This window comes from Numida meleagris, chromosome 3 (genome assembly GCF_002078875.1).
Source record: "Numida meleagris isolate 19003 breed g44 Domestic line chromosome 3, NumMel1.0, whole genome shotgun sequence".
In the NCBI taxonomy this organism is placed as follows: domain Eukaryota; kingdom Metazoa; phylum Chordata; class Aves; order Galliformes; family Numididae; genus Numida; species Numida meleagris.
In genome coordinates this window covers 10426100-10438161 of record NC_034411.1, presented here as the reverse complement: position 1 = coordinate 10438161, position 12062 = coordinate 10426100, and the positions used below count along the sequence as shown (strand labels likewise).

Sequence of the window (12062 nt, the reverse complement as noted above, 5' to 3'; positions counted from 1 at the left end):
ACATCATGAGTCTCTTTCTGTAGCCTTTTATTTTTAAATTTTCATTTTCCTGGAATGGCAGAAAATGGAAAATTTCAGTAAAATACTGTTTGGTGGAGAATGTTTTGAATATTGAGAATAGAGCAAAACGTGCATATGAAAAGGTAAATATGTCCATATTTTTATATATACAACTGGGCATACTTTAATGCATATAGATTTATATAGTATATTGGAAGATGGATAAGAATCCTCTCAGAAGATCAGCTTCTGGCATAGTGAACTAATATGTATTAAGCCAAATGAGGAAAACGTGGTAAGTAGCAACTCACGTCACTGCAAAATTAGTTTCTACATAAAACCACAATGTTACTTGGTACAAAAGGTGTTGCTCTTGCTGTTTCTGAGGTCTATGGTTCGGACTCTTCTTTGCAACACTGTGTTGCTGATAGCGGGTATAATTGTTGGACAATTGAGATTGATATCCTGAATTTGGATAATACTTTGTTCTGCTAACTAGCAGTACAATCCTCCTAGCTTGTGCAAATGTATTTAGGAGCACTACATGGGCTCCTACATCTTGTACTTACCTTTCCAGTGCAGATACAGGATGTGGTTCATTGCTGGTTCAAGTCAGAGACAGTTTTTACATTAGAACTAGCAAGATTGACTTTAAATTGGGGCCTGAGTTAGGAATAATGGCCATTTACTGATCTAGCTTTTCTTATATCTCAGGGTTTTGCTAATATGAGCCAATACAATGGAGGAAAAGGGTACTGTTGGTCTAAAATGCTACTCCTGCACAAAACCTGTATATCGAAGGAAATTATTAGGTTTACCATTCTCCTAAGAGAAATTTCAAATAGAAGATGGTAATGGATGATCTTCTGAATGATCATACCTATATCATTAAAACACAAAAACACTTACAGTTATAAATAAGCATTTTAAAGTAGTTTGCTGATTATTCTTTGTTATATGATACCTTCCTGACTATATCGACCTAATTTTGTGCCATTGTTTTAAGTAATCAAAGACCTCTGCACAGACTGGGAAGAGAGAGTTTGCAAATATGACAAGCTTGTGTTTTGCATTGCTGAGTTCTGGATTGCTCTTAATTTATGAAACTCCACTAAAGATGGCCTCTTGGTAAATTGTAAAGTATTTCCACATTTCAGAACAAGCTTACCTTTCAGCAAGTCACTTTTGTCAAAGCCTTGGTGTTCCTTCAAGACATGGTCAGCTTGTCCTATGAGAATGTAAAAATGGTGAATACCGTGGTCTGTTCTGTACTATTTATTTGGATCTCTGGAATTTGTTTAAGTGAAGCAAATAAGAATCTATTTTTTTCTGACTAGGACATAAGTTACAGCAGGTCTATTTCTAGACAGCAGAAGTAAGTGTGCCTTAAATGGTGATTAAGACTTGTGTTATTCTTCTTTAAATGACTAACCTGGAGTGAGAGGTTGGATGTCTTTGGAGAACTTAAACCTGTTTCACCTGAACATGTTTAACTAGTTAATAAGAAACATCAAAAAAGACAAAACCCTGAGGTCAATGATCATTTTTTTGTAAAGCCATTCTATGATGTTTAAATTTGTTTTTTGGGTCTGTCTCTAACATAAGTTTAATAACCTAGCTCAAATGCAGATTTCTAATTTTCAATTAACATAGGAATAATTTTGTTTGCTAAAATAAAATAAATGAATGAATGAAAAGTCTGAACCATGAAATGTTCCAGGTAGCGCTTTTTAAAATTCCAAATTTCAAAAAATCATGTGGCAACTGTATAGCTCAAGCTTTAAGTATTAACTTTTAACCTTTGACCTTACAGATTTTAACCAATGAAATGTCTCTTTAAACTTTAAAGGAAACAATGATAACGAGCGCCTGGCGATTGCTAGACAGCGAATTCCATATCGACTTGGTCGAGTAGTTGATGAATGGCTACTCGACAAAGGTAAAAAACATTGATTAAAACTTCAAATAAAAAAATAATTTGAACATAACCAAGTAGTGCTTCATTGTAACACTAATAAACATAAAAAATAAATTTCAGTAAAACTAAATTTAAAACAAATTTTAAAAAGTAAAATATAGAGTAATATTTGCATACCTTGTATAATAATTTCTATACATTTCTAGAAGTACCAGCTGTTTAATAATCTTACCCTGTTAACTTAAGGTTAAAGGGACTGTTAAATATAATCCACTAACTCAATCTATGAAGGTACTCATAGCAAACATTAACAAAAAATTATAAATCATTCATAGATTATATTACATGCTCCAGCATCTAAATTATTAACTAAAAATATATGTAGTTACGATATCTTCATTACGGTCCTGAAAAAAAAATTTGCTTAAAGTGTAGGTATCTTAAATAGTGGGCAAGATGAATTGCCAATCAAAATGAAGTCCCTTTAACGTTTGCAACCTTCTAAGGGGATTTTGGAACAAACACTAATTAAAACAGAACTTAAAGTTGTGTGCATGCTTTTTGTGAGCAGAAACCAATCTGCTAAAGTGACTTCTATTTACTGAGAGTGGTACTGTTGCTGAGGATTTCTCTGTTGAATGGAAATGTGCCATGATTTCTCCATCGGTATGTGTATCATTTCTGAAGCCGCTTACATCTAAAATCTTTTATTTTAATTGATAGCCTTGCTGAAAGCCAATCACACATCTATTTTTGAATCTGCCTCTGAGATACTCAGTGTGAACCATGTGTTTCTTTTCAGTGTGTATGTTGAAGGAAAATAAACATTTAAATACAAAAAGGCAGTCTTTAATTAAAAAAATATAAATATTTTATTCACTTATATAGAGATACGACAGATTACTGCATAACATTCTTTAAAAATTCTCTTAACCTAGTGACGTTTGCATATGTATAAACTCTGTGTGTATATACATATTTGCATATGTCTATACATACATAAACTCATCTTAAAGCTGTAGGCCCAGTGCTGAGTTACATGGAAAAATCTTTGCAATGTTGGCAGTCCTTGAAGAAAAAGTAATCTTAAGGAATTACAATCCTGGCAACCTTGACACACATCAAAAACCTTAGCACTGCTTTCAGGTAAAAGGGAGAGGGGTGTCATTTGTCGTCCTGAAAACATTTACAAATATATTTGATTGGCCTTTTAGCAAAAAAAAAAAAAAAAAAAAAAGGAAAAAGAAAAGGGGAAAAAAAATGGCAATTTTAGAACATGCAAATGCTCTCAAAATTTATGCATTTCATGGACACCTCATTAAAAAGCAATGAATTATGAGTCAAGTCTTTTTCTTATAGTTTATTGCTGTCATTATTCACTCCATGAAAATCTGTTATCATTCTTGTAGAGTATAGTGTTCACAGTCAACATTTTTGCATGTATATAATATTATCTTCACAGGGCGTCAACTCACTATCTTCAATAGCCAAGCAACCATAAAAATTGGAGGCAAGGAACGGGGCCATCCTTTCCAAGGCCAGCTCTCTGGTCTTTACTACAATGGCTTGAAAGTTCTGAATATGGCAGCAGAAAATGACGCCAACATTGTGATAGAAGGAAATGTGAGACTTGTTGGTGAAGTGCCTTCCTCCATGACAACCGAGTCTACAGCCACAGCGATGCAATCTGAGATGTCAACATCGGTCATGGAAACAACCACCACTTTGGCCACGAGCACCGCTAGGAGAGGAAAGGCCCCGACGAAAGAACCTATTGGCCAGGTTAGTCAGCTTCTTTACCTTTTGCAAAAGTTTTCACATCTTTTTGCATGGCTTTCTATATTGAATTCATTCTGCAGATTCAGTTGTTCCTGTTGAAGAAATGTCTGAGTTAGAGATAAAAGTTCTGCACATGGCTCATGGATGTAATGTCAGTCAGCATTTAGAAGGAGAAGAAGGACTTTGCTGTTTGTCTAAATTAGACAGACTTACTATTTAACATTTTTCTTGTGATTGCTTTATTGCTTTGCCGTCCATCTTTAGAGCGGTGCATTTTTTAAAAAAATTCTATTTCTTCCCTTGATGGCTAGTATTGACTATTGTGGAAGTGTGTGGAAGTGGATATCTGGAATTAGACATAATGAAATGAAGTCACGAGTTTTTCCATGAGATAGAGAGATGGGAATTCATTTGGGGAGAGAACAGGAAGGAGGTGAGAAGATAAAAAAAAATGACAGAAGCTGGAAAGAGGAAATTACCATTTCCCACGATTTAGCATCTTTTTGAGCAGAATTCCTCAGAAGAGGCGGTGACTGCAAAGGGAATTAAAACAACTCTGAACTGTGGGAGACTCAGGCTCCAAGCCAGAGACAGTTGTTCACTGTTTGCTGAGGTTATTTGCATCTCATGAATTTAGTGATATATTTAGTAGCTTTCAGGTTTTGTCAGGATCTCTGTATAATATGTAGGGGAATTTGCTTTTCCCTCTCCTTTTTCAGAAAATTTGGGAAGTTATTAAGTACCCTCATCTTGCTGCTGCTCTGAATAACAGCATTCCGACTTTGAGCTTTAAAAACTTATAACTTACCAAGATGTTTCTCTGTCAGAGAAGATTTTTTTGTATTTATTCTGCTGTGTGCTTGAAATGTGTTTGAAAAAAAAGTACGCTGCCAAATGCTTTTCATGTGTTCACTTGGTTCACATGCTTGTTTGTGACCCACTGTGCCATGAAGCTGTGACAGCTACGCTTGGAGATCCAAGTAGGACAAAGGCAAAGAAAGTGTCACAAGCCATAGGGAGGAACAGGAGCATGACGTGATGAATGAGGTTAATTTCCTCAAGAATGGAGGAGAACATGATGGTTACACTGGGAGGTCAAGGTCAAGTTGCCTGTTTTCTGTGTAAGATCTCAGCACACTGTTTGAATTTGATCAGGGCATTAAACCTGACACAGGAGCTTTTCTGTCTGTATTATTCATGTACAGTTTTTACAACAGATTGAAAACTACAGTGATGTAAAATTTGTTATTTTTTAAAATGAGGAAGAGCACTTGAGTTAAAAGTGAGCATTTAAAAAATCTTTCTTACTTGTATTTTCAAGTAAGCATGGCTTTATGCATTTTCCTCAATTGCTTATTTCTCCTTTTGTGTGAGAATCCAAAGGAAAAAAAAAGAACAAAATGTGGCATGCCCTGTAAGCACAGATTGCAGAGTTTTTTGGGTTTTTTTTTAATTACTATTGTAGTAAGCTACAGTGTTTTTATTAAACAGACAGTAAATTTTCTTCATTATTAATTGTGTTTAAATAGCATCTCCCACTTCATTATCCAACTAGTCTGCTCAGTATTGTGCTGCAATGAAGATGGAAGAAAACCAAATTTCACAGGGAAAAGATCAGCAACTAAAAGAACAGTTCATCTCTGCAGAGTGGAAGGATTTGGGTTAAATTAATGTTCACAAAACAAAATTAAACTAAGGTAGACTTCTCTAACAGTTCCCAGCCACTTTCTTAGGTAACTCCAGGCACAATTTGGGAGTAAGAGTGTAACAGGAACTGTTCTCAGTTTGGACCTTGATCTGTGTGTGACAGGATTTTACTGGTACAGTTGCTTTATCAGTTGGCATCAGTTGCCAGAAATGTTTCCCACTGCTGTAGTTTTTTTGTGAAGAGGGGAAATAGATAATTCTTGAAAAAGATCTTCCAAAGATCTTCTGTTTCCAGACTGCACTGCCTACAATAAGGTGTGGCCATTTTCAACTTCATCAGAACATCTATATTGATTTTTTAGAGCACTTTGCCATTCCTTCGGCTGCTTCTGGCTGATGTGAGTACACCACAGTGCTGTGAGCACCTGCTTCCTAATGCCCCACCATCACAGGGAGGCTCCAGGAGCGTGTGGATCTCACAGCATCTCACCAAAGCACATCACGTGGGTGAAGGTTTAGAACAGTCTCTCTCACCTATTAGCCGTGCTACTCCGAGTCCTTGCTACAGTCCATTTGAAGCAACTTGGTAGGAATATTTCTGTATCTAAGAGCCTGAAATCAGCCTTCTCAAGGAAAGTGTTCAGTGTTAATGTTGTCAAAGTGCATGATATCCTGAGTCTACAACTGGGGCCTTCTTACTATTAATAACCACAGTGGCTTACTTCAGTTATGTCTAAGCATTCTGCCTGGTAGGATCTGCGTTGTCATTACAACTATACAGTTAATTTGTTAGGGTCTGCACTGGAACGTAGTTTTCAACCAGACCTGTGATTTGATTTGAAGGGATTGATAGTGTCCCAAAGTCAAAGCTGAAATTTGTCTGCTGGTTCCTGTGTTATTCACGCAACAAACTCAGACCTAGAAAGCTACTCAATCAAATTAAGTACATGATTTCTTCTCTTCATTAATATCTCTTTTCTTGTTCCATCTGAAAGTAATAATTTATGTGCTAGTGCCCCATAGGACTCCCACGGGTCTGCTCTGCAGAGTGCTGAGTAATCACTTTACATCTTGATGTCACGTGGAGATGAGGGCACTCATCCTCTCATGGAAAACCTACTTTTACACTCTGCATTCTCTTTCATTTTTGTCCTTCACACCTTTTTCTGACCCTTCTTTATACATAATCTCTGTAAAAGCATCAACTACATTGACATAATGTAATGCATGAAAAGTTACCTTTCTGGCATTAATTAGGTTACTGGAGAAAATAAGTAGCTGAACAGGAATTGCTAATGCACAAAAAAAAAAAAAAAAAAAAACAACTCTTGCATTATTGCAAACCAGTGCATGTCTTAATGAATAGAAGTAAAGATCTAATCAGTCAGAAATTGTTTGCTTCATTTGCCGAGGTATTGAATTCAATTAAAGATTGCAATACTTAAAGATCATTTAAATCACTATTTATAGGAAATGTTCTTTTAAGAAACCTGCAAGTTTAGTGCTTCACTTGATGGAGTGTGTTCTTCTCAGCAGGTATCTAACTAATGCAATATACAATACAAGATAGACATGATACTTAAAGAATGTATGTTGAATGCTGTTGTGAGTGATTTTCAGCAAATGAGGTCTTAGTGCTTCTTAAACAAATTCCTTTTTGTTAGTGACTCTGCTTTCAATGAAGGTTTTCCCTACTTGGAGGCTGTGTCATATTTTAACAGTGGCTGCCTTGGTGATGACAGACATCTTAATTATTATACTTCTTAATTATTATACTTGTAACTGTAGATTTTCAAAGTGGAGGAAGGTACTCAAGACCTATTGAACGTCAATGATAGGTGAATGCCTCATTTTCCTTAGCGCCCTGAGAATCCCACCCTTCTCTGTGATTACAATAGCATCTGCAGCTGTCAGCCTTTGTGCAAGGCACAGCATAAACACATAGGAAGTGACAGCCACTGCCTCAAATAGCTTGCAGAGTAAACAGAAGGTATCAGGTAAAGAAGAAGAAAAAAAAGGGAAATGAGGAAGTTAGTACAGTGTTTCAGTGTTAAGCTACGTGCAGATTTGCAGCCATCATGGGAGAGATCGTTTACTACCTGTTTTTTTGATCCAAATTCCTCAGATGGTGGTCCCTGAGCTCCAGCTCTCTTGTGGGATCACCACCTGCTTACGGCAGACTCTTTAGAGAGGACAATTTACAGACTGGGCTGCCCGGTTTGCCACCAGTTGGGCGATTGGTGCACAACCAGAATCTGGTTAGCGGTCAATAAGAGGTTTTCTCTGCTTTGTCACTGACACCTGGGAGAACCCACGGCCACTGGAGCAGGAGCTGAGAATTTTTGGACAGCTCTTCATTCTACCCATACTGGACTGGAGGAGGCTCAAAAAGCAGGATGAGAAGACCGCCCACCTCCTTTCTACAGTGAGATGCCCTATAGACTCAGAATATTTATCCTCTTTGACCTCTTTAAAAGTGTAGAGACACAATTTAGTTTTTTAGAAGGTATTCCCAAAATGTGGCATTCCTTTATGTGTGAGTAAAGAAATCCCCATCCCCATCTTATAAGTGTTACGAGAATAGAACGAGAATAGAGCCTATATTGCTAACTTTGATGAGTCGCAAGTATACACAGGAGCATAGGAATCATGAATTTGTTCTAAGAATATCATTCCCTTTATGAAGTTATTTTGCAAAATAATACAGTTAAGTTCTTTCTTCTTTTTCACTTTTATTTTTGACTCTTTTTAAAAGGCTCATTTGCAAGCTTTTCTATTCAGTCATGAAGGTGATAAGCTTCTTTTAAAATTGAAAATAAAGGAGATTCGTATGTTGTATAACTCCAGGAGCCAAAACGTTAAGCAAAACATTGAGTACTGCAAGGCTTGCAATAAAAAATGCAAGAGCTGGCAGAAGCAGAAAGGCTTCAAAAGGACTTCTGAGTATGGGTTTTTCTTGAATGAGGATAGCACAATCAGGCCTTTAGTATCTCTTTGGCATGGCTGTGTGGATCTGTATTAACTGGAAATCATAAATGAAGGGATAGTAAATCAAGAATAATATGCTCATTTCTCATCAGTTTCTAAAGATGTGATTATGACAACCTATCCACACAGCAGCCCCTGCTCTCATGTGTTGGAAACCATTTCTGAAAGTTGTGTGCAAAATAGCTTTTTTTTTTTTTTTATCTTCCATAAGGGATTCTTGGCAGTCCTCTTTGTCCTCATCAGAGTGGGCTTTTATTGATAACACTTAGCCACTTAACCAGCAATTGCAATACACTGTGAGATGATTGCATGTTTTGGAACAATAGACGATGATTTTTGGTCAAGCAGAATTAAATTGACTTCATATTAAATAGATGAGCTGAAATTCGGTCAGTTGCTCTGTAGGGCATACATCAGATGAAGTGTATGTTTCTTTACATGTATTGTAGCAGTGGGTTTCGGTGGTATTCATTGTAGCATAACAGTGATGGGCTTGGCTCAGCACCTTGCCCAACAAGAGAAAACAAGCATTGAAAAAGACAGTGGAACACCAGAGAACAAGTTCAGTTTTTAAAATCTTACTGGAGTACAATAATTTGCACTGAATATTAAATGGAATTTTTTACCAGTGTCATGGAGAGGCACCAGTCATGAAATCAGTCTAGTTAATAGGAGGAAGAGTATTCTCCATCCATCTCGGTTTAAGGTTATTTGCTGCAAGGTTTGCAATGTGTCCTTATACACAGGAGGTAGGTTCTTTCTGGATCTGCAGTGCTGCTGCGTCTCTGTCTGGAAGTTCATACCAACCAGCCCACAAGTCATCAGCCCCAACAAGCAATGCTCTTCCCAAGGCTCGGGTAAATCACGGGGATCTGATTCAATGGATGCTCACTAGTATATAACGAATCCCAGAGCATCAAGCATCACAGTGATCACAATGCCTAGATGTGCTCCCTAGATGACAGAAACTGGGAAATTCAAGTGCTGGGGACAGAATTCATTTGCTGAAGGTAGCAAACATGGTACTTGTGGAAGTTCACACATTTTAATTGCAGGTAGGCATAAAAATGGCTAAGTGTACAGGCTGGGTTCCTCAAAGGAAGCTTGGTTCTGGCTTTTGCTAGGAACGTTTCACTAAAATAGGCTGTGGGGTCGGAAAGTCGATTCTTGAACTTCTGGTGAAATGATGTGAACCAAGGTTTCTCTCTGTGCATGTGTTACTTTGTTATTTATTGGACAAAATTAAGTGAATATTTCTCCTTAAATGGAAAATATACTAAGTCTTTATCCAACCACCGTTTTTAACTTAAAGGACATACATGAAATATAATGAAATGCTAAATAGATTTGTTTGTGTATTAAATAAGGAAGGCTTTCTGCCTTAAGATATTGTGTGCCTGTATTGGACCATTCTCAGTCTGTGAATGTGAGTAATAGAATTGTCAAACTTCAGATTATTCATATCATCAAACTGCAGTGTTGTGCATAGGTGATACAATGAGAAATGAGGCTGTAAATAAGCTGAAGGTCAATTTTTGGTCTATTTCTGTGGCTTTATGTTGAACAGTAACTAGGAGTATATAAACGGCTTAGTTCCTCTGGAGTCGTGTGAGGTTATTCTGGGGACAAAAATAGTACCACGTATCATGCTTGTTTCTGCAAAATCCTGAAAGCACAAGTGTTAGCCTCAATGAGAGTTAAAAATTCTGTGCAAACGTTGGGGCTGAGCTATTCGGGGTCTGCCTTCCTCTTGCAGCTGATCTGTATGCAAAAGTCCTATCTATGTATGGTAACAGGGGAGTGCAATTCGAGTAACTGGGACATATCAACAGCTGATCATGTGTCAGCATTCATTAAGGGTGTGATGGGGCATCAGTGCAAGGCCCCTTGCACTGACACCTCATTTTGGCCATATGCCAGGAGCATAGAGGACTGACCAACAGGACGCTGTGACACCAAAGACATGTCACCTCAACCCCACAGCTCTCCGTGGCTGTGCAGCCACCCTGTTAAACAACATGCCAATGTGGAAAGATGGAGCAGGCTAATTTGCAACCCATAGCTGAGTTGTGCTGCTCTGCTGATACAAAAAGCTACTCAGCCCTGTTTAATTAATTAATGAACTCTGTCTTGCATTTCTTAGGTTACCAGTGAATATTTTTCTGAAAGTTAAAACCATAAAATATATTACATTACCTTATAAAAACAAAAAAAAGAATTACTGTCTGACAGAATGTTTTTTTCCTATATTTGTGGTTACCATTTATACAAAGAATTTTATATACTTTTATAAACTAAAGACATCTCTAGATTAGAATTTGGATTTGAACACAAATACCTTTACAAGTGTGTAAAGGTGTGAAAATGCAAAGTTATAGCTTTGAAATTGTATTTCCCTATTGATTAAGAAAAATACGTGAATTTTTTTTTACTCTTTAAAAAACAAAGAAAAGCTATTGTGTAATCTAAAACCAGAACAATTCTGTATTTGCCACTGCCAAATTTTCAGGCTTTGGCATGCAGTCCCATTGTATCTCAATAACCAAACATATTTCTGTGCCTTTGAAGAGTATGTTTTATAGTCACAGTGTTTAACATATCCCCATTGTTCATTTTCTTATATATATTTATGTTTGGGTTTTGAATAAGTATATTCGGATGAAACCTCAGTTTATTTGCAGAGGTGGCTCAGGATCTCTCAGTGTTGTAAAATTAACTATATCATCTTGGCAATTATTCTCTCTAAAGAAAGAGGATCAGAAATGTTGACAGCAGCTGCTGGAATGCTCTTAACCCTACAGCCAAAAGTAGCTGCTGTGCTACATTCCCCAGCCCCTTTCTATGGCACTTGTGGCATCTGTTTGGATGAAGACAATGCAGACAAGGACAAGGGCTCTCTAGATCAGAACCAAAGACATTTTACACGTACCACAAAACATGAAACCCTTGCTGTTTCTTTTTGCTTTTCTGTTTGAACAATCAGACTGTGCTTTTTCAGTTTCTTCTAATTGTTGTGGTAGCTGAATTAAAGACTTACAAATGGAGTTTATTATTAATTTTGAAATTCAAGTAAGATCTCTGAAAAAATTAAAATAGGATACCATGAGCACTAAAATTCTCTAGATATGTTTTAATATTTGCTACGCAGTCACAGATGAACTTCCCATTCTCCTGTAAAGCATTTGCTTATTGAGTGTGAGATTTTCATTTGGAGCACTGAAGTGACAAATAGGGTGGGTTTAGAAACACATTCACCAAACCTGTGTGTTGGTTTGGCTGACTGCTCTGTTGTTTCCAAGTATGACTTATATGCAATCACACAGTTGTCTGTCTATCCTTCCTAATAAATACTGAATTCCTCAACCAATGCAGTCAAATCTGTCTTTGGCATAAAGAATTGAAAGACATTGAGCTTTCAGAGGAGTCAAATTGCATGAGTTTTGGTGCCATCCTGATCTTATGCAAATTTCTAATCCATGTTTTTCCCATCTTGTTTTTAAAATACAAAGATTAAAAAGAGAACAAAGTGGGATAGGTTCCCCGTGCCTCAATAATGAAGCCAAGCCATGCATTTTCCATTATACCAGAGGTAGGTATCTAAAACCTGCTTTGAAAATAACTCCCACAGTCTGGATGCCCAGGAAAAAAAAAAAAAAAGAAAAAAGAAGATATTTGTAAATTAAATTATAACATTGCTAGTATCCAGAGAACCTAAAAATGCTTGTCTGAG

At 36.9% G+C, this 12062-nt stretch overlaps 1 protein-coding gene across 26 annotated transcripts in view; it reads left to right on the top strand.

Moving 5' to 3' along the window:
• NRXN1 (neurexin 1) overlaps positions 1–12062 on the top strand; it is a 658401-nt gene that overhangs the window by 563405 nt on the left and 82934 nt on the right. For 16 of the 26 annotated variants that reach the window (XM_021391173.1, XM_021391169.1, XM_021391168.1 and 13 more), the window contains 2 exons: positions 1850–1939; positions 3381–3700. In XM_021391173.1, the coding sequence (XP_021246848.1) occupies positions 1850–1939; positions 3381–3700 (410 nt within the window). The remainder of the gene's footprint in view (positions 1–1849; positions 1940–3380; positions 3701–12062) is intronic. The other 10 variants (XM_021391197.1, XM_021391180.1, XM_021391193.1 and 7 more) reach the window with 1 other exon arrangement.